The 23,902-nt window shown below is 41.6% G+C and overlaps 1 protein-coding gene across 1 annotated transcript in view; it reads left to right on the top strand.

Moving 5' to 3' along the window:
• OLFM2 (olfactomedin 2) overlaps positions 1-23,902 on the top strand; it is a 456,349-nt gene that overhangs the window by 366,734 nt on the left and 65,713 nt on the right. Inside the window, exon 5 of the mRNA XM_078659181.1 lies at positions 22,355-22,461. Within this exon, the coding sequence (XP_078515307.1) occupies positions 22,355-22,461 (107 nt within the window). The remainder of the gene's footprint in view (positions 1-22,354; positions 22,462-23,902) is intronic.

Here is a 23,902-nt window from a genome sequence, read left to right as displayed (position 1 = left end):
TCGATTCTATGATTCAACAGGGAATTCTGAAGGATATCGTGGGTAGTCCATGCAACTCCCCGATTATGGGTTTGCAGAAACCTAGTGGGAAGTTCAGAATAGTTCAAGATCTTCGAAAAATCAATGAGATAGTTGTTTCATGTTGTCCAGTGGTACCGAATCCATCAGTGATACTGTTTCAGATACCATTCCAAGCTGAGTGGTTCACAGTGATAGATCTTTGTCAGGCCTTCTTTTCAATCCCATTAGATGAAGAAAGCCAGTACCTTTTCGCCTTTAAAATGGAAGATCGCGTCCTAACATGGTGTAGGATCCCACAGGGGTTCACAGATAGTCCTTCAATCTTCAACCAGCTGTTGAAGAAGAATCTTGAAAGTCTAGTACTGCCACAGAACTCAGTTCTGGTCCAGTACATAGACGACCTACTTGTTGCGTCAGAAACCGAGGAAGCGTGTAAGACAGATTCCATCGCCCTACTGAATCATTTAGCTGAAAATGGGCATAAGGTATCTCCGAGCAAATTGCAGTACTGTCTGACAGAAGTACAGTATTTGGGTCACAGGTTGGAAAAAGGAAAGCGCAAGGTGTCACCAGACAGAATAGAGGCAATAATGAAAATGAGTGCGCCTACGACGCAGAGAGAAGTCAGGATGTTTCTAGGAATGGTTGGTTATTGCCGACAGTGGATAGCTAACTTTTCACTGAAAGCAAAACCCTTACAGAAACTGACGCACAACGAGGTGAGTGATCCGGTACCATGGGACAATGAGTGCTTGATGGCGTTCCTACAGTTGAGAGATGACTTATGTCGTGCTCCGGCTCTAGGGATGCCAGACTACGAAAAATCATTTTCACTTTACTGCTGTGAGAGAGAGGGATGTGCTTTGTCAGTTCTTGTGCAAGTTCATGGAAATGGCCGTAGACCAGTCGCATATTTTTCGGCTACATTAGATCCGGTAGCCGCAGCGTTGCCCGGATGTCTCAAATCCGTTGCTGCAACAGGTGTCAGCATTGAGCGTTGTGAAAGCATAGTGATGGGACACCAGTTAGTGGTGTATGTACCTCATTCTGTGGAATTGTTAATGACCCGGACCAAGACACAGCACTTGACCAATAGTAGGCTCACGCGCTATGAGCAAGTTATTCTTGCTGCTGAGAACGTGACCCTTAAGAGGTGCTCTGTCTTGAATCCTGCTACGTTGATGCCACTTCCTAATGATATAGAAGGCGAAAAATGTGAAGATCACGATTGCCTTGGTGTGACTGAACTATGCACGAAGCCAAGACCAGATATTGTGGATGAGCCATTGATCGACCCTGATGAAATGTATTTTGTTGATGGCTCATGTTTAAGAGACGATACTGGTCGGTTGAGAGCAGCTTATGCTGTTTGCACCATTACTGGAGTTGTGGAAGCCGCTTGCCTGGAAGGAGTACACTCCGCACAGGTAGCAGAAATCATTGCATTAACCCGTGCCTGTATAGCAGGCAATAAAAATAGAGTCACCATATATACTGATAGCCAATATGGTTTCGGTGTTGTTCATGATTTCGGACAATTGTGGTCTCAGAGAGGTTACATGACCTCCTCTGGTTCGCCAATTCGAAATGGAGAATTTGTGCGGCTGTTGTTGGAAGCATTACAGGGTCCAGCCAAAATTGCCATTGTAAAGTGTGCAGCACATACAAAAAACACAGATTTTGTGTCACAAGGAAATAGATATGCAGATGAAGTTGCCCGTTACTGTGCTGAGCACGGATATTCTGTCACGAAGGTGGAAATAGATGGGGCTCAGGAGAAGACAGAACTAAATATGATGTTAGAAACTGTAGACACTTGGGAGGATTTAAGAGTAATGCAAGAGAATGCACCAGAATCAGAGAAACGGGCATGGGAAACAGCAGGTTGTGTGAGAAGCGAAATGGATTTTTGGGTATCAGCAGATGGAAGGGCAGTGCTACCTGAGGAGTTGGCGAGTCCAATGGCACGACAGATACATGGTCCAGTACACTTGGGAGGGGATGCCATGTTGAGGGTATTCAGGCAAACTTGGTATTGCCCTAAGTTTAGGATTGCAGCAGAAGCAGTGTGTAAACGATGCGTTACTTGTCAGCAGTTGAACATAGGGAAAAGAACACCAGTTACACTGAGTCACATTGAGAGGTCTGGGGGGCCTTTCAATAGAATGCAATTGGATTTTATTGAGATGCCAAAAGTCAACCGCCTTAGGTATGTTCTGGTGGTTGTATGCATATTTTCCAGATGGGTTGAAGCATACCCTACACGCAGGTGCGATACACTCACAGTAGCAAAGTTGTTGCTTAGAGAGTTGATACCGCGCTTCGGGGTGCCTGCCTCTCTGGAATCGGACAGAGGAACTCATTTTAACAGCGAAATTGTGAAGATGCTTTGCTCTGCATTGAACATTGATCAGAAATTGCATTGTAGCTATCGACCAGAGGCCTCAGGTATCGTGGAGCAGATAAACGGGACACTGAAATGTCGATTAGCTAAAGTATGCTCATCAACATCCTTGAGTTGGCCTGATGCTCTTCCTTTAGTCCTTATGAGTATGCGTAGCACACCCGACAGGAGGACAGGTCTCTCTCCACACGAGGTGTTGATGGGGAGGGCAATGAGACTTCCTTCTGTCCCAACTGCGGCATTGTTGAACATTACAGATGACCTGATCCTGGATTATTGCAAGGGGTTGTCTGACGCCATTCATTCTGTGTCTCTTCAGATACAGGCTGCAGAAGTTCCGTCTTCAAGAAATTTGTGCCACGATCTGTGCCCAGGAGATTGGGTCCTGGTGAAGAAGCACGTCCGGAAGAATTGCTTAGACGTGCCCTGGAAGGGACCCTATCAGATTATTCTAACTACGAACACTGCCGTGAAGTGCGGAGGACTGCCTAATTGGATCCACCCATCTCATACTCGAAAAGTTCCAGCACCCCTGGAAGAAACGGCTCCCCTCACAGACGAAAATCCAATTGTGGAAGAAGAATCACAAGAGGGGATCAGTCAAGCTGTGGGAGTGTCTGAAGAAGTTGGGAGTGCAACAGATCTAGAAGAAGAAAGGCAGGACGGCAGTGAAACTGAAGTTGCCACTGAAGGAGAAAGTTGTTGTGACTACGACTCAGACACAGACCAGTACCAGAGTGATCAAGAACAGAGTGTGAGGACAAGAAGTAGGAGAACAAGACGTGGAGAAGTTTGTTGGCCCGAAAGAAAGCAAAGGCCGAACTTAAAGCTGACTTCAGAAAGAACTCTTGCTCCTATATCCGAAGATTCAGATCCAGAAGAAAGTGCACAAGAGCAGGAACAGGAAGGTCCGAGAAGATCAAGGAGGGTGCGAGTGCCTTGCAGAAGATACGCTACTCCTGAGTGGACCTACCTCGCTGCAGATGTCCGAGGGACGCAGAACTGGGAGGGTGAGGGAAGTGACCCTGACCAGAACTGACCCAATCATCACAGTGGAAGTAAGGTTCCTGGTACCAGGAGTGGAGGTCGAAAGACTGCTGACACTCAACATCGTCTATCCTCCTCTCTTGAGCGGAATAGGAAAATTGATCTTAGAGACAGTTGAATTTCCGTGTTGCTGTTCAAGGTGTCCAATACTTGAGGGAATAATTCTTCGTATGGAAATATTTGAGCGAGTGGTGGAAATTCTTGGAACACGCATAGTCTCGGACTATTAAAGACTTTGTAAAGAACTTTGTAAATACAGATTGAAAGATAACCTAGCGCCGAGTGGAAGAAGAAAGAAATTAGGGACTTCCATTTTAGTGGATGGAGAAGGGCTAGGGCTGTCTATTGCTACAGAACTCAGAGACTGTTCTGGCGGAGGGAACTATCAGCTTCCAGGTGTGGACTCAAAGAGAGACATTGTGTAAAGAAAAGAGACATTGGAGTCCAGTGGGAGACTTTGGCTGAGAACCGAAACCAGAGCTACACTGTTTCGAGATCATGGAGGCTGGCAACCCGAACCGCAGGGCAAAATGCATAGTAGGCACACTTTTAGTGGTAGTGATTTTTCTTATAGTTTTAGTAGTTACTATATCATATGTAGTGGGACATGAAAACGAAGCAAAAGCAAGAGTAGAAGCTAAAAGAGTATCGACACAGAGGCCTACTACTGCTGTACAAAGTAGAGTTAACACAGAGAAGGAGAAGGCTTTGTTAGATGCTGAGGTTAAGAGATTACACACTGATGAATCCCAGGGGAATTTTAAGTCAAATGCTTATGCTAAATTGCTGTATGAATACGTTGATGTCATGGAGGCGAAGAATTGCTATGTCTGTATGCAATTACCAGCCTCTGTAGATGAGGGCATCAGATACCATCATCTTCCATTGACTTATGGAATCACATGTAGTTTGCTGCTGAGCATATTTTATGAACGGGATGGGTTCGAGTATTACTTCTCGAACTTCGATTCTGTGTTGCCAGAGGTGCCAAATTATAAACATCTCAATAAGTGGGATTATTACAAGAGTGAAGACAGATTACAGAAATTTTTCCTACCATGGAGAACATTAGACACTTCACATGCCCGAAGGAATACTTTGACTTGTTCCGTGTCAGAAATTGAGAAAAAGTTTATAGGGCAGGTGGATACTCGATACAGGAGACAAAAGGTTCTAAAGGCTTCAGGTCAATGGAAAACAGATTGGACTGAAGAAGAAAGAGCACACAAAAGCAAGGGTAGCAGTGGTCCAATAGCATTAGATCGAGAAAAGAAAGGGAAACTATGTATACATAGGGGTCAAACCTATTACGAGAATGTGTTCGTGGGAGAAGTCAGTTGTGAACATGCTTTCCAGTTGGAGTATTACTCCAAAGACTTCTTGAAGGAGAGGCAGGTGATCCCCAATGTATATTTTGTTTGTGGAAGAAATGCATATGTGAAACTACCAGATAATTGGTATGTATCATGTTATTTGGCGATTGTCTTCCCGAAAATACATCATGCTGAAGAATTAGAGTCCAAAAAGGGAGGAGCTCAAGCAAGAGGAAGGAGAGATGCAAGCTCTGAAGTAATTGGAGACATATTTGGAGCTGCATTTCCTCTTTTAGGGTTAATACTGAATGACATCAAAATTAGAAGATTGGCAACAGTCGTAGATAGATTATCTGCCAGTACTGCTAGATCTTTAATGCTGGTAGAGGGAGAGATGCAATCGATAAGGGCAATGGTTCTTCAGAATCGACTTGCTCTAGACGTTCTGTTAGCCAAAGAGGGCGGAGTCTGTAAGGCTTTGAAGGTCCAGGAATGTTGCACTTACATTCCAGACAATTCAAAACCTCTAGAGAAGTACATACGAAACATTACTTCAATTCATCGTGAGGTTGAGGATTTGGCGAAGGTAAATGCGTGGGAAAAAGTAGGACAAGGAATGGGAAAGGTTAGAGGTTCGTTTGCCAACCTGGGAAAGGGTTTTGTTTGGTACATACTGAAACCTATCATCATAGTAGTGATTTGTGTAATCACTTTGTGGGGATTGGTGAGACTGTACAAATGGTATAGAGCAAACAGGTTGCAGAGATCCATGCGAGAGCAGGGGAGAAGATTAGCTGCGATGCAAGAGAATCAGTACAGGAGTCTGAGGGCTCTAGAAGAGATGAAACGAGGGAATATTGCAACGACTTCAGTTTGACAATCTATACCTAAATGAGGGTGTTGCGATGATGATGACTACTGGAAGTCATCAAAGGGGGGATTGAGAGAGCGCAAATCTGAAAAATTTATAAGTGCACCATATTTACAAGCACGTAGTATTAGTTTAGATATAGATTGCACAAGAGTGTTATATTCATAGAGTGAAAATATAAGAGTGTTTAACTAGAATAGGGATACATATATCTGTGTGGAAACTAATGTAGAAGTTTGTAGTAATGTTAGAATGATGTTGGAATCTTACGTTATGCGACTGTGTGAAAAAGAAATGTAACTCTGCAAACCATGAAAATGTGTAGGCCACATGGCATTTCACAAGAAACGAAAGATGCTGCTACACTTTTAAGTAACTTGGATACTAATGTCATTTTACTGCAAAGTATTATTAATCATAGAATTGAAATATATGTTTTATATAGATGTGTTACATTATAGTAATGTGTGTTAGTTAGAATACTGTTTAAACAAAGAAATTAAATGTGCAGAGTGGAGAGGCCTGTTTCATGTAATTTAGTAGGCCTGAATAGATAAAGTCGCTTCTTTGATCTGCATGTGCTCGTTAAGGAGAGGGTGCACAGAGCACAAACGAAGACATAGTTTACGACTTAAAGATATGGTGGAGGCTGGAATTTGGGGCCCACAGTAGAACTGTCTATTTGCAGGTGCGAGGAGCCCTAATCAGCTTGGTGATGAATGGGCTTTGTTCAGAGACGCCTGGCACAGGCCTGGAGGAGGCTTCAGGAATTTCCTGGGGGGTACCGACCAGCGGAGAAGAAGCCTGGGAAGCAAGGTCAACTTTAACGAAGGATCCGGAGGAGCACCCGCATGGAATTTACCGCCAGAACCGATACCACGTGAGGGGCGTCTCTAGGGGCGTTCGTATTGGAAATGTGATTTTGAATTAGGGACAGCACCCCGGGGAGGAGAGAGGGCAGAGGGTCTGAGAAGCCTAAGAAAGCGGATGGGTAGGCAGATGGGATTGAACTTAAGAGAGCGATTCACCAAGAAGACTAAGAGAAGTGCGTGATCTTCTTTGGAAGTCACCACTGCTGACACCTTTTTAGGTAAAGATCTTGTTAAGTAGGGATGTCACTTAGTCTAGTGTAGGGATAGACTAATCTGAACTTTTCCTTTCTGTAAATGACTCTTAAGTTGCAACTTATAGCGATTCTTGCAACACTCATGGTATTTGAGATATTTTTGATAATTTCCTTTTGCCGATTGAGAGCATTCAGAGAATTTCTTTTTATATTGATACCTGTATATCTTTTGAATCTTATTCTGAGATGTTTGTATCTTCAGATACTTTTGGCTTTATAATAAATCTTTAAACTTATTTGTAGTCAGTGGTTCTTTAGAGTGGTTTAAGTTCTTAATTGATTAACCTAGTAGTGGATTGCCTTTTACTCAATGACAGGTACCAACGATTCATTCGACTTGATTTGGGATCTGGATTTATAACCATAGATCAGAAATCCCGCGTTAACACCATTGTGTCCTGTGATTTAGGAGACTATTCCAAAAATATCTTCTTCCTTGCACAATATCTTACATTTGGAAGCCACAAAAGTAGAGAAATGCTATTGCCATTAACAAATGTTCTACAATTATGTGTTCCCACATGTCTCACAATAAAAATAGTACCTCGTTTGTGTGGCTGGGCCTAGCTCCTCTTATGCAAAATCTCTCAAAACTCAAGCTGGAGGCAACACATTTCACCTAGCAAAATCAAAAGTTTTCTATAATTTGGCTATGTGCTGAATTTAGGGCCAAAGTTCAGCCGCCAACCATTAAAAGGTACTGTACCCAGACATTTCTAAAATCTAGACACCCAGGGGAGTTCAGGGTGATGTGACTTGTGTAGTTCTCAAAAGAATTTTAAATCCAGAAGCCCCTGCCCGCTCAAACTTTGGCTAAAAACACATATTTTCCTCACATTTCTATGAGGGAAAGTTCTGATGGACTTTCTACCACCAGGCGTTAGATTAGGGGCACCCGCACCCATTCTTTCTTCTTTACAAAGTAAATCCCTGACGTTTAGAGGACTTTCTCATTCCATATTGGGGGGGAGGTGGGAGGCAAAAATACTTTAAGACCTGTGTTGAGCAGGGTACATGTCCCTATAACATGATAAGCCATTTCAATTCTTATTTAAGGAAAAGATAGCCATCAAGTTCTTAAGAGATCAAGAAAGGTCTTCAATCTGCTAAGCAAAGCCTCACATTTTGTAGCCAGGTTTAGATATGAGTCATCTTCATTTCAGCTGGAATCAAAACAGTGTAAAGGCCCATACTGTCAGAGGCAAAGCAAAGCTCTTTGACACACCACATAAAAACAGTAGGGGATAGAATCCTGCATCAACACAAACTGGATTCTTACAGAAGGAAGGGAGTAAATCCAATTCCATAAAAAATAAGAATTCAGATTTTATATCTGAGGTAGCTGGACATGGCCAGAAGCATGAACCAGCTGGATGGAATTCTATTATTGAGGTGGACATAAAGGGTGAAGAGAAGAGTGATAGCTACACTAAATCTGACAAATCCTTCAGATTGACCTTCATATCACTCTACTTGTAAGACACATTCTCAAAATCCTTCCAATAAACTGGGTTGGTGGACAAACACCTCTCGTGCAGCATCACCAAAACACAGTAAAGAAAAGTTCCTATTAACCTATCACTCAAACAATCCCATTCACCCCCACCCCCATCAGCTCAAGGTCTGACATACCAGATCATCAGTACACATTAAGAGCAGAAATAAGAAACCAGCACTGCATCCACAAAAAACTCCAGCCCCTTTGTGTTCTTACAACATCTCCTGCCTTGAACTCTCCATTTGCAGGCAGCCCTAATGGGCACAACTTCATTAAAGCTCCTCTATCTCTTTATTTTTTGAATGATAGAGCCTGGAGACTGGATTCTACCGCAAATCCCTTTATAAGCCATCCCACACCTCTCCCCAGATTAAAGATCTGATGAAATGAGAAGGCTCACAGCTTTCAGAGCTTCTCTATAGTCTTTGTGGCAGGACATGTTGGTTGTGCACTTTAGGGAGGTTTCTATCTGAGAATCGTGAGGCATTCAGCCTGCAAAGGGGAGAAGAAAGGAGCCGCTAATTGCATTAATGAACTGAAATTTCAAATTACCCTTTTCATGTAACGCAGGAAGGGATTGAGTTTGTCATGACTGATTTCCCGCAGAACACAGCCGCTTTGAAATATGAGAGACTGGCTTACCTGGAGCATGATGGAGAGATTTAAAGCTAATGGGAATGGTACGTGCTGTGTGCATTTTAAAACACTGCCCGCCAGAAAAAGATGTCTTCACTGGCTGGATTTGCTGGTGCATAATGTGTGCTAGAGCTTGTTGGTGGTCAGGACTGGTGATTATTTATGAGTCCCAGGACTTATTTTTCATCAACAGAGTAAATTGTGTCATCATTAAATGAGAAGAGAAAGAAAAGAGAGAAATATGAGAGAGAAAAAAGGCAGGAAAGAAGGAAAAGATTTCAGTTACAAAGGGAGAATGCTGGAATAAACAAAAAACTGCAAATGTGAAATAAAGGGCCCGGTAGTGTACAGTGTTGAGAAAGAGAAAAGAGGTGGAATCAAGACTAGGCTGATGCATTCAGCGGCATTAGCTTTGGACTCCGAAAGTAAACTGAAGTAGGATTTGCAAATCTTGTTTAATGGCCTGGTTGGTTAAACATCTGCATGAGAGATAATCCTATAATTGTGGGACAATAACTTTGTCACCCTGAGACTCAAATTCTAAATATTCTAAATGTTTTTGCCTAAAGCAAACAAATGGTGCTACATTTCCATCCAAAAACAGAAAATGCCTTTAAAGTTCTTGCAAGCATTCATCAAATACCAAAATGATGAAATGTAACTAAATGAAAAAATAAATAAATAACCCACTTACCAGTGGCCACTTCCCTCTTGCTTCTGGAAGGAACAGGAAGCACCCAGGCTCCTGACTTCCCTAGCCAATCACAGCACTCCAATGCAGTGCTGTGATTGGTCTTAGCACCATGGATCGGGCTCAGGCAGGGAATGGGAGCCTGGGGCATGTTCTGCACCCAGGCTGTAATGCTGCCTGGGTGCAGAACGTGCAAAGTGTGTATAACTGTTTAGCTGGCTAAAGAAGGCCGGTCATAGCGTCATTGCGCACCTTGGAGTGGGCAAACCACTCCTCCCCTGCCCTGGCAGCCCTGCCCCACTCACCCCGCCCGCACTAGAAAAGGAAAACTGAAATTATAATAACACTAGATATTATCATTTTAGTTTTCTTTAACTACTGCTCACAGAGCAGTGGGGCAACGCTCCTCTGCCTTAGCAGAGGAGCGATCACTGCTGAAATCACTGAAAATAAATGATAAGATTTCTGACTCACTTCCACTGACCTGTTGGGTTTTGCAGGGGTTGTGTGTATCACTCCTGGTATTTAATACATACATGTCATAAGACTCCAATTCTCAAATAATTTCCATGAATTTCAGCTTACACGCTGGGTTTTTCGGAGAGGTTCTAAGATATTGACACTAGGGGGCCTATTAGGATGGCGGGCGGACCCTAGCGGTGCTGGGACCAGCCGCCAGTGGTGAGGCGGACCCGCACCCGCAATGCGGATGCCACTGCCACCGTGGCTGTAGCATCCTCTATTCCCAGCAATGTGGAGGGCGGTGCTCAGAGCACCGCCCGCCACAATTCTGGGAATGCACGTCATGCATTGGCATGCACAAGGTAACAGGCACCTCACAGTGCCTGCCACTTTGTCTGTGCCAATGCAAGGGAATACCATAGGTACCCCATATGTGCCTCCCAACATCCTGGGGGCCTGAAACGGGCCCCCATTTGCGAAATCCGCATGCCTTTCGGAAAGGCTATTCCCTGCATGCATTATAATATGGATGGCAGTGTCTAACAGACACCGCCACCATATTCAAACCTTTTCTGCCCGGTCGACTCATCGACCGGGCGGAAAAGCGGAGGACGGTCTTCCCATACACCATGGTACCCCCGCCAACATAATCAGGTGGGGGTAAATTGCATGCGGGACGGGTGTAATGGCGGGCGGATCTCCACCCCCATACGGGTGGTGACGATCCGCCCGCCATTATAATAGACCCCTTAGTTGGCGGGCTCTGAATGAGAACAAAAACAGAATTACTGCCCTAAGCCACTTCACACACACTGACGTCATTGAGAAAGCGATATAAGCAGAAGTTGCTGACTGAAAACTTAACTGCAGTGGTTAGAAAATAGGGATTTTGTTTACGATTTGCTCTTTGTCGATGACAAACTCTTCTGTGACTAATGAAAGGGAATTTTTTCTAGATACCCAATTTGCTCTTTCGGAAGGGACACTCAGACTTGGAGGAGATGTTTATGGTTTCTTTGCAGCTGGCTCATGTTTAATTAAAAAAATTCACAGAGGGAAAGAAGTAACATTTTAATTGGGACTTCAAGTTGTGTCAAAGCAGCAAGGAGCTTTTCGGTTCTACTTGAGTTGTCAGTGTCACAAATAATGAATAGAGCAGGGACAGAGACGAAATCCTCCACACAATAAATCCTATTTTCAACAAAGCCTTATTTTATAAAATGGAAAGTGCGACATTTGTTTGCAGGTTAAGGTTAAGTTTGGTTGAATTGGGTGCAGGCTTTTATATGGGTTTATTTTAGTCATTTTTTTTAACACACAGTTATAAATGGAGAACCTAGCAGTTTGGTGTGTTTCGCATATTCGTGGTAAAATGCATGCAAACAACAAAACGTGAGCGGGTATGGTAGACGGTGCTTTGATTAAATGCATCTTTACACCAAAAATTGACGACCAGATGCTTTTCATGCTAAAATATAGCGTGAAATGACATATTTGCTTTTTGCATAACTTCATGTAATTTTGCCAAAATTTTGGGCCAATACACTAAAGCAAAATATGTGAATTTCACGCCCCTGAGTTATTACCCATAACTCACAAAACTCTCATCAGTGATCTTAGACTCATACACCGTTGGTTGTTATACATAGCTCGACACAGCTCGCCCTAGAGCATATATTCTAAACTAAGATTGGCATAGAATTCCTCAATAATCTCAGAAGATATTAGATCCTCTTCTTTCTAACTGTAAGCGTGTTCCCATTAGTCTCCTGTCCCAACCTCCCTTCTTCTCGCTCATGTAATTCTCATTGATTTCTCTGCAAGTCAGCCAAGATCAGGATCGCTGCATTTCTCTATGAGTATGAGGGCGATCATTCACTACTGTATTCTACTGATACACAAATTATCCTTTCTGCAGTAATGTGTCAAACACAGTAGTAAACCACTATATTGATCGCTTCTTCACTAATCCACTAACTTGTGCATTTTGCCATATTGTGCGATCTTGGGCAAAATCCATCATCTTTCTCTGGCGCGATTTCTTAATCTACAACAAGTGGTAGTGCATAGAAGGAGGAACCATGCTAGTACTAGGCTACAAACACTTGTAAGAATATTTACGATTACAGATGGTCCCTGAAATCTCCTTATATATAATTAATTAAGAAGACAAGTTTAGTGCTAAGTTAAAAACCTGAGCTATCCAAGAGAATCAGAATTAAAATATTTTTGAATTTGCATTAAATGGAATTAAAAGTCATATCTTGCGAGAGAGAGAAACTCTCCTTCATTTGAAGTGATATATATTTCTAGTGAAGACCATTATGCCTTCATACTTCCAATTAGAAACCTGAGAGATGTCAGCATTAGTGCAGTTGGAAAGAATGACAGATCTACAGCTAGATGCATCAAACAAAAATCCGCTCGCAAAGGGGCAGATTCTGTGAATCTGCCCCTTTGTGACCGGAATTTTTGCATTTGGGATGTATCATCCCAAATGCAAAAATCGCAATTTTAGAAATCGCTAAATTGCGATTTTTTGCATTTAAGGAATCTCAAATTGAGATTCCTTAAATGCAATGCATGAAAGTTTTTAAAATAGCGCATTCGCTAATAGGGCACGCAAATTACCATGAAGCACATGCCCTAAGGGCATGTGTGTGTGCAATATGTGCACATATCAATTTCAGGGGTGCAACAGGGTGTCCTTTGGACACCCCTGCACCCTTGAAATCGCAATCTCAATTTGCGAATCGCTAATTGCGATTCGCAAATTGAGATTGTCTTCCCATTCATTCCTATGGGCCTCTAGGCCCATAGGAATGAATGGGGAGGTATTCCTTAATTGCGACTCGCAATTTGCGAGTCGCAATTAAGGAATTCTAAGAAATCGCTATTTTTTAGTGATTTCTTGATGCATTCCATTTTGCTATTCCTTAATAGCTAATCAGTATTTTTTGCTATTAAGGAATCGCAAAATGGGTTGTTGATGCATCTGGGGGCTAATTCTTTAGAGTATTACCACAATGGCATCTAACTGTGAGCCAGACAGGAATGTTATACTGAAGGCTTGGAAAAAACTGTCAGATATAAGCCCAAGCTTTGAAAAATAGAATCCTCTGACAGTCCTCTCAAATTAGTCCTCCAAAAACCTAGTACCCACTACTCTATTCGAACAGTAGCAGCGTCCCCCCCAGCGCCTTGAGACCCTCACGGTTATGTAGCGCGCTCTACAAATACTATGATTGAATGATTGATTGATTCTCTATCGTATCAAGAACTGAACCAAACTGGATTTAAAAGCAGTGTTACAACTAACAAGTCTATAGGTATCCCCTCAACAACACCATAAAAATTGGTTGCTATGGCCCATCTGAGACTGGAGCATTTTCTGTTGGATTAAATTAAAAAAATTACAAATTTGTTCTGCTGGGTGGGACGAGGCATCTGCTGAACTTTAGTGAAGTAAAGGAGTCTGGTCCAGGCTTATTATGCATTTTTTGCTTTGTGTTGCCACTGTCTTCTTGGGAGGGGAGGAATACCCTCATAAAGGGCAAACTTCATCCTTTAGTTGTAAGTCAGACTGTCTCACTGTACCCACCTAAGCTGGAGAAGTAAAGTAGACATTTAATTTTCAGCCTGACAAATATGGGCAAGATTTTGAGTTACACTAGAGATGCACTATCTGTTCCAGCGTATTATGTCTATTGTCAGCCTCATGAGACTCTGGAGTTAAGTTTGTAAATGATCCAATGCTGCCTCCAATATGAAAAACGAAGAGCAGTGCGGCTGGCTATATTCCTGGGTCGGACTGGAACAGGAAATAGGCTCAAGCACCAAACTAAAAGTGAACACTTAGGGCGAACAAAGCAATCTCCTTGATTTGCTTTGCTTTGTTCGCCCTAAGTAGGCAGGAAATGCCCAGACGTGGGTCAATTGCTCACTTTGCCACTGGATTCAAGCTAGCCTGGCTGATGAAGGGTGTTACCCAGAAACTGGTCCCAGGATGCTTGTTTCAGGTTCAGGGAAGACCTGGCTTGGCAGTTCGGGCTGGACTGTTCCCATGAGGCACAGGGTCAAGACTGATTTGCATATGGCTGTGTCTGAACTGAGGTGGCGAAGTGAGCTAAAGAATGATGATGGATTCAACCCAGATCTGTGACTGGGGGTGAGTGTTTGAAAAGTCTCAGCGCTCCTTGTGTTTACTAAACTAAAAGTGGCCACCATTAGCGAATCCATGAAGTAAAAAAGTGATCCACATTTGCAAATCATGGCAGTTTTGAACTTGTAAAGACATGATGAATAGATGTTTTACAAGGTATAGAAGAATGCATGCACTTGCCCTTGCTGCAAGCAATGTTTGTGGCAATATTGGGAAATCAACAATAAAAACTGGCCTACCAGACCATAAAACAGGGCCCCAAACAGCCTCAAAAACAGGCCATACACTGACTTGTCAGACCAACCCTTCCTGCACTGCATGATTGGCCTACAGGCAGTCTGACCCTGTTAATCACAGTCTGGCGCATTCCCTGTCCTGTAAATGTAAATTGAACACTTCATGTTCTCTCTAGAGGAAAATAGATCTGCTTTTGAAAAACCCCAGAGCTTTACAAAGGAGTCAAGATTTTACTCCCACTTTTCTGTCCTCGCAGTAAATAGCAATGGTATTTTTCTGCTAAAAACCCTTGTGTATGCTACTCTTGCTACATAAAAGATTGACAAATTCTGGAAGACACTGCTCTAAAATATTCATGAGGAGTTCTATGTTCTCCAGTAAAGAGAGGCAGCTTTTAAAGGGTCTCTAAAACATTCCTTTAAGCAAATACAGAGGAGTATATTTAAAACACCAAGGGCCCGATGTAGGTAAATCTTTTTTACCACTTCTTAAATACGGATTCATACCGAATCGGTATTTAAGAAGTGGTAAAAAAGAGGAGGGGAGATGTAGGTATTTCAGATTCGGTAAATACCGAATCGTTAAGATTCGGTATTTACCGATTCTGTAAATACCGAATCGGTAATGCCCATTGATTCCTATGTGCATTGAAGCCCATAGGAATCAATGGGCATTACCGAATCGGTATTTACCGATTCGGTAAATACCGATTTTTGCAAGGGTGCAGGGGGTGTCACTTTGACACCCTCTGGCACCCCGAATTCAGGCATGTGTGCCATGTGGCACACAGACATGCCCTAAGGGCATGTCTGTCTGTCACATGGCACAGGTGTGCATGCACACATGTGCATGCACACCTGGATTCGGAATTTTACCACCCAATTGGTTTGGGTGGTAAAATACCGAATCTGTAAGGCCATAGGGACTCTGAAGAGTCCCACCTACATCCCGAATTTACCGAATCGGTAAAATTACCGATTCGGTATTTTACCGATTCGGTAAATTTACCGATTCGGTAAAATTACCGAATTAATATGGCCCCTACATGCCAATTCTTCAATACCGGTCGGTAACGGCCGAAATCGGCCGTTAGCGACCGGTATTTTGGCTCCTACATCTGGCCCCAAATGTGTATGAAATTAAGAAAACATTCCCAAAGTGCAAACTGAATTTTTTTATGTCCAAGATAAGCCATTATGGGATGATCTTTGACAAATAGAATGCCAAACAAAAAATCTGATGTGAGCCAGTTGACTAGGTCCATGTGAAGAGCTTCAGACATCTCTAAAACAAAGCAAAGTTTCATCTTCTAAAGATCAATGACACATGAACAAATACACCACTGAAAATACTGAACAGCACATCCAATAACAAGCCGTGAAATTGAGTCATTTCTGCACCAAAATGATAACAACCGTATCGGGTCAGAATAAAACTGCAACACGCATGGAAGTGCAAAGAACAGCACTTAGGTGCACACAATCGACCTGCCCAAAAATAATGATGCCAAAATGATGCTCACACAGCACTGCAACACTGGCATGCATTCAACTATCAACAAAATCAACCCTTATTGCCCTTGTGGATTTATGCAAATGCATAGTAAGCTAATGAACTGTGCAATAGAGTCTCATTTCATATGTGGAAGTAAATTCAAGATTGGATAGTATATAATGCACACAACACACATTGGCGCATAATAAACCAAAGAAAATGCATATAAGAACAATAACTTAGCATTTGACACCAGCAGCATATGTATAATTAAATGTTAGTTAGATTAATATTCATTATTTGAGACAGACAGTGACAGATGAACTGGTGACATAGTTTAGCCCTCATGTATTCAATGAATCCAGTTCATTTTCACTGTGTCTCCTAATCCTTTTTGACAATTTTCAGTAGTTATACTTTGTTTGAACAGCCTTCTTCAGGACACATAGTTAATCACTATGTACAATAGTCAGTCATGCTTGAGCACCTCACATGGGTCAGATATGGGAGAGGATCGGTGGATCTTTGGATAAGCAACTTTGTGGTAGTACCAAGTCAATTGTGACGTTGGGAACAGCTCCCACTTGGCTCTTACATATAGCAGCTTACTATATCAGGCTGCTGTAGTGATTTGTACCTACTATTTTTTTGGCCATGCATCGATTTGGACTCTATTTTACCCTTACAAAGTAGATGGATTTTTTTTACTTTTTCACTTCCTCTACCTGGAAACAATATTTGGTTTTCGATGACAACATGGCACTATAATAATTTCTTGCAACGTCTACATAACGTTTAGCCTCAAATAATTATTGCATGGTTTAATTGACACCAAACCTACAAATTAACAAATACATTCTGATAATAGGAGTCTTAAGAGCACCAGCTGGCAAGAAAGCTTTGCGAGTTAGTGTCAACTGCTGTCATCTGTGCTTTACCTGCAGATCACAAACCTGGATCCCAGCAAGGTTAACTGAGCCATATATCCTTCAAACATCTCCAGAGTTTGGCCCATTGTTAGAAATGGGGTTCTCTAGTTGGCAGTGGTATGCACCCTGTACAAGAATGGATCCTTCCTTCTAGTCCGGAACAGGAAGTTACAGACCTAGATAACCCCTGCTCACCCCATTGGTAGCGTGGCATGAGCAGACAGGCTCATCTCAGAGGCAATGTGAAAAGCATTAGTACCCAAGCACACAGTAATCCAGTGAAAACACTACAAAAGGACGCCACACCAGTTTAGAAAAGAAAAAGTATCTTTATCTAAACCAAACAAGACCAAAATGACAAAATCTAACATACACTTATCAAAATATCACTTTTGAATTGTTTTAGCAATTCTGTCCATAGAAACTATAGATGTGGGTGTTTTTCATAAAGTACCTTAAAATGCGTCGAAATTCACCAAACAAAGCAGCCGAAGATTAGCGAGGTGTGGGAAAACACTGCAATGGGTCAATTTCTGCATCCGAGGGGAGGCGATGTGTCAGTACTGCTGCACACAAGAGAAGTGTGCGTCAAATTCAGTCTGTAAGGGGAAGATATGCATCGATTTCCGGACAGCTCGAACTTTTGACACAGGTGAGATTCTTTGAATAATCCAGGCACTGTGGGTCTATGCAGTGGCGATCCAGGTGCTGCGTCGATTTCTGCAGCTGCAGACTGGTGATGCGTCAATTCTTTCAGGTGCATGGCAGGCTTGTGTTGAAGCTGGAGTCTTGGACTTCACAAACTTGGCGCTCGGGCTGTAGCAATTTCTCAGGCTGCGCAAAGGTGCAGAGTCAATTTTTTCAATTCACCTCGGCGATGCGTGTGTTTTTCGGCTGCAAGGCACTGAAAGGGGGCTATGTGGATTTTCACGTGGAAAGTGAGCAAAACAGACTCCAAGGGCCCAAAAACTGGATTAGGCACCACAAGGCAGGTCAGAATTCCCAGCAGTAGAGTTCAATGTTGCTATAGGTTACGTATTTGTGTCCCTGGGACTCCTTATCAGGAGGCAAGCTCTACATCAAGCCCTTGGAGAATCTTCTCAAGCAGGTATCACAGCAAAATCGAGTCTTTGACCCCTTTAAGGCAGAAGCAATAACTGCAAGCCAACACAGCAAAGCAACATATAGCAAATGGGCAGTACTCCTCTTGACAGCTCTTCAGCTCTTCTCCTTGGCTGAGGTTACTCTTGATCCAGAAGTGTTTTTTAAATTCCTGGGGTTAGAGCCCCAATCTAATACTTCTTTTTCCTTTGAGGTCAACACAAAGAAATGTTTATCTTGCCCACAAGAGCCAGTTCTGTTCAGTCCTTGCCAGGCACACTACAGGAGGTGGAAACTGCATTGTGCAGGGCAGCCACCGCCTATATAGGTACTAGTGACAACTCCTCCCACCACTCTAGCTCAGAATGGATTATTGGCACATGCAAGGCACACCTCAGCTCCCTTTGTGTGAGTGTTAGGAGTCAATGCAAAAACAAGCCCCTGTCAATCTAAAACTAGAATTTGATTCCACAGTCAGGCAGAGGCACAAGATGGTTAAATAAGAAAATGCTCACTTTCTGAAAGTGGAAAAGAGAACTAGGATACGTTTCCTAGACAGTGGGTGCAATACCACAAATCACGGTAACAGTGTGAACAATGTAAACAACAAAATGTGGGACATATTTATCACAGTTGATCACAACTTAAAACCATGAACATGAAAAAGAATCAATGAACACTGTTCATAGTCCAAAACAATAAAAAGCATTGACTGTTGCTCAATCTGTTTTATTTTCAAATGATGCAGGAGCAATAGTATTCTTCAAAAGAAGCTGAACTCAATGATGACATACGATGATGCAGTCAAAATGATTGATCCCAATGCATTTTGAGCATTACAAAAGCCCTTCATCAGTTGAATCTGTAAACAACAATGTCAAAAATAGTCAAAAGTATGGCTTGCAAATACCAACATAAAGTATGAAAAGAAAGGCTCAAACATGGGCAGGACATTTGATCAATGAACTAGATACAGAGAGGAACTTTACATGTAAAACTATGTGACCTTTGCCAAGACTGAAATAATGCTGAACCCCAAAATATAGATCTAAAAACACAAAAAATAGATAAGAAATACAGAAAGAAAGCCAGAGGGACGCATACTCCACTGTGTACATCTGTGACAACACTTTTCATAGGAAACAACCCATGCCCTGCATGTCCATATTTGAGTACTAGAAAAAGTTAATGAAAGTGGAAAGATCCCAGATACAGTTTGAAAACACCCAATAACTCATGTAATGACCAAACATGTGCCACGAGTCATACCTCAAAACGCTGTGGCCAATGGCTGGCCATTAATATGGTCCAAAAAACACAAACTGAAATGAAAAGCCTTTGTCAGAAAGTGCATTACACCAATAAAGTAACGATTGTCCGCTTAAAGCATAAGCCCAATTGCTCACCGTGTCTAGAAGACGAAATCCTCTGTAACAGACGTTTAGTTGAATGGATGCCACGCCGGGTTTTAAACAAATGCGGAAGTGCCGTGCAAAATGTATCCATAAACACAAAGGAGAGACTCACAGGCGCTGTGAGTGCCCGTAATCAATAAAGATTAAAAAAAAAACAGAGTAACTTTACAAAGTGCACGAAGCTACACAAACAGTACTTGAACAAGGTAAAAGAATCATAAAGAAGATATGAAAATGCCTAGTACTACACAGATTGCAACAGTGACACAATGAAAATGAAGTTACCAAACAAAATTTGCTGACAAAAGAATTGCTACGATAATGACAAGAACATCAATGGTGAACATGATAAATACATTGATACCCTGGGCCACCAAGGATCCTCGGGTAAATGCTGAAATAAACATGATGTGGACTAGTATACCAATGTAGAGATGATGGCAACCATGACATAAAGAGATAATACATATTAATGTCACATCACATGCCCAATCATAAACACACACAACATGGTAAAGACAACAAATTCAAGTGAAGGTCACAACTGTAATACACTATAACAAAAAGTAAGTGCTGCATAAAGGTACAGTGATACATGATGAGGACACATCACGTGCCCGGTCAAACACACATGCTAGATGGTACAAGCGATACATGAGAACAATGATCACAAATGTGGTGCTCCTATGAGATGAAGGTTCCAACTCTCTAAATGAGATAACATGGTGAATTCACAAAAACAGGATAACTCAAGTTGATCATTGAGACCCTTTGGTATAAGTGTGTCAAGAAACCGTATCCAGTGTGTCTCACGTTGAGACAACAGTTTGGACATGTCCCTGTCTGGTTGAATCTTTACCACCTCCAAAATGGTGAATCTTATCTGAGCAATAGTGTGTTGATGTTCATACAAATGTGATGCTAATGGTGAACTGAGGATCTTGGTTCTGTTCCTGCTTTTGTGCTCCCTTATCCGGGTGCGCCGGGTGCGTAATGATCCCTCCTTTTTACCAACATAGTATAATCTGCATGGACTCCTAATCGCATAAATGACATGCTGACTGTTGCAGTCAGCTGTGAAATTTAAGTGGATGTGTTTCCATGACCATGGATGAGAAATGCTTTGACCAATGTGTACTTGTTACAAGGAGAGCAGTTAAAACATGTCATTATTCCTTTGTGTACAAACTTAGTAGCATCTAGAGGTAGGGTGAGAATCTCCTTTAAATTCTGCGATCTTTTGAACGCAATAGGTGGAGGGTTAGCAAAAATCCCTTTGAAGTCAGGTTCAGACTGTAACAGATCCCAACGTTTCAGTAGAATGTTCTTAATTTTATGAGAGTGTGTGGAGAAAGTTGAAACAAAGACTTCTCTGGGTGTCACCTGCCTGATCTGTTTCTTCAGAAGATTAGTTCTGTCAAGGGATAAGGCCCATTTCTCTGCTTGATACACAAGTTCAACAGGGTAACCACGTGCCAAAAATGTCTGCATGCAGTGTGCTCATGCATTGTTCAGGGTCTGAAGTGATGCGTCTGGTAAATTGAGATCAAGGTAAATAGTGCACCTGAGATAACTACCTTGTGGAAAATTGGTTTAATTTGGCTACTTTGAGTTTAGATTGAGTGCATCCCATCTGAATTAACATTTTCATTTGTTCTACACTTTCTAAAAGTGGCATTTTCAAACACATAATTTAAAAATCACCTTCACTAAAAGATGTAATTTTAAATTCTGAGCTCAGGGATCCCAAACTCCAAATCTCTATCTCTTCCCAATTAAAACATACACTTGCAAAACGTTACAAGGCATCTCCAATGATCACCTATGGGAAAGACAGCCTTTCAAAAGGGAAAAAATAAATTGGTAGTATTTCAGTATCAGGACACGTAAAACACGCAGGTACATGTCCTACCTTTCACATACACTGCACCCTGCCCATTGGGGTACCTTAGACCTACCTTGAAGGTGACTTATATATAAGTAAAGGGCCTGGCAACTGGGTGCATGTGCAAATTCGACATGGCAGCTAAAAACTGCTGGTGCAGACACCACAGTGGAAGGTCTGAGACACATGTGGAAGGCTTCTTGTGCAGGTGGCACACTCAGTGCTGAAGGCCCATTAGTAACATTTAATTTACAGACCAGCAGCACACACAGTACTCTTTACTAGGAACTGCCCAGTAAATCAAGTACGCCAATCACAGGTAACCAATCAGAATGACAATTTCCCCTGGGAGCACTTGCACTTTGACACTGATCAGCAGTGGCAAAGTGCCCAAAGCATCTAAACCAGCAAAAACGACATCCTGCACAAAGTCAACAATACAGAAGGTAGAGGAAAAAAGTAAATGGAACCACGCCAAGAATGCCAGGTCTAAAATCCATTTTGTTGGTGTTCAGTAATTACTGTTACGTAGAGCTCCAGTAAGCAGCTGACTTGAAGAACAATGCTCCATATAATTTATTATTATTATTATTTTATTTATTTCTTCATTGATTTTTAAACATCTATAATTTCTTATTTTCAATACAGCTTGTGGGGATAGAATGGTTTAATAGTAGGAAATCAAATTGTTAATTATAAAGCAAAATTCAGATTATATATTGAGTTCCAAATTTGTATTATTATAAGCTGACCCCCCCCCCCTCCAGCCCCCCAATACACACTCAATTACAGACTCCAAAAATACAAAGCATTTGTAGATCTTTCGCACGGTTTTGTAGACCTGTTCAGCATGCGGCAATTCACCTACTGAGAAAATCTGATTTATTAGGCATTTTCTTCCCCTCAAGCATTTTGTGACAAGACAATTCAATATAATATTTTAAATAGAACGTATACAAGTGGTTGTTTGTTTACTATAATGTGTGGAGTTATTTAGGCCTTTCTTACTAATAACATCCATAGTGTTTTTTCAATCTAACCAGTTTTGTTTGCTTTTTTTAGGATGTGGGAAACTCACAGGCGTCAGTAATCCCATAACTATCAGAGCATCAGGGTCCAGATTTGGTGCCTGGATGACAGACACAATGGCCCCTAGTTCTGACAACCGGGTAAGCGCTTAACAAGATTTTGAATCCGTAAGAAAATGATGAATGATTCAAAGGCTTGTTTTTAATTGTTTATAAATAAATTATCTTAAGGCATGTCTTCTAGAGTGTTTGTTGCTAAAACACTTAGTAGATTAAACCTATTTACTGTGTTGGCAGCTTGAATTTTACTTTGTGCATTCTTTTCAATAAGTTGTATACATTTTTCAGTTAAAAATAAAGATTGATAAGTGGAATCGAAAATGTGATAATTCTGAATATGTCGATGCTAAGCATTTTCTATGTTCTAGAAAAAGGTTATACTGTAAATTCGTATCCCAAACATTTATATTTATTTGTAAAAAAAAAAACAATACCAACAGAAAAAAATTAAAGGTTTCTAGATGGGGTTCTTAGGATTTGTTTGCCTACATTTAACTAAAAAAAATAACCTAAAGTAATACATAATTGAGGAAGTCACTCCCTGCTTCGACCAGAGGCTTTCAACTGTGGGACCACCACTTGGGGGATCCATGGATGTGTACTGGGGGCGCAAATGAGTCTTGAATTACTCGTAAATGATGAAAGCATGAAAACATGAATGGCGAATTTCAGAGATGTCTTAATTTACGTATAGCAGAACATTTGCATAAAAGAGTGTGCAAATTGTACTACTGAGTGCCAGGGGGAAGAGGCAGTGAGTGTATGACAGGGTCACAGGTCGTTTAAACTTCAGGCAACTGCATGCAAAATAAGACACACATGCATCAAATAAAAAATAATTTCAAGGTAAACTAATAAAAGGGAAATATACTCTTTTACATAATGAAACCTCAGTTGGCTAATGCGGTCGCTAAAGATGTCTGTGTGAGACCCAGAGTGTAACCAAATACAATCCTGATTGTGTGCTGAAGAAAAGTGACTTGTCTTTTTATAGTGCTACGAGGTCCCAGCCTTTGACAGAAAGCACCGTCAATGTAATTATTTCAAAATTGTATTATACATAAAACAGGCTGCTGCCAAATAGTATTTAAGATAACAACAAGTGCTTTATAAAGATACAATATTGCAATAAGAAATCAGACAATATCTAGCAAAATATATTGTATGTGTGCATCAAAAGGTTGAAGTCCTTTTAATGAAGATATATATATATATTTCTTCTAAAAAAGATTACATATTTGCCACCTTGAAGCTTCAAATAATTCCAATAATTAAAACCTATACTGGCTTCAAAGCAGCCTTAAAATATATGTGAATAACCAATTGCACACAAATACATTTCTTTTAGGTAGAAAGCACCCTAGTGTCGAGACATGTTTCTTCTCTAGCTGTCTATCCTTCTCTCTGCATTAACAGCACAGGAGCTCCCCCCCTACCCTCAATGAGTGTCCACTAGGCCCCAGTTATGAAAAGGGACGTGGAGGGTGCATTTTCCTTGATACACATGGAACATAGCCCAAGC

Source organism: Lissotriton helveticus, chromosome 1_1, assembly GCF_964261635.1.
Source record: "Lissotriton helveticus chromosome 1_1, aLisHel1.1, whole genome shotgun sequence".
In the NCBI taxonomy this organism is placed as follows: Eukaryota; Metazoa; Chordata; class Amphibia; order Caudata; family Salamandridae; genus Lissotriton; species Lissotriton helveticus.
The sequence above is the reverse complement of the archived record's forward strand: the minus strand, read 5'-3'. Positions and strand labels throughout refer to the sequence as shown.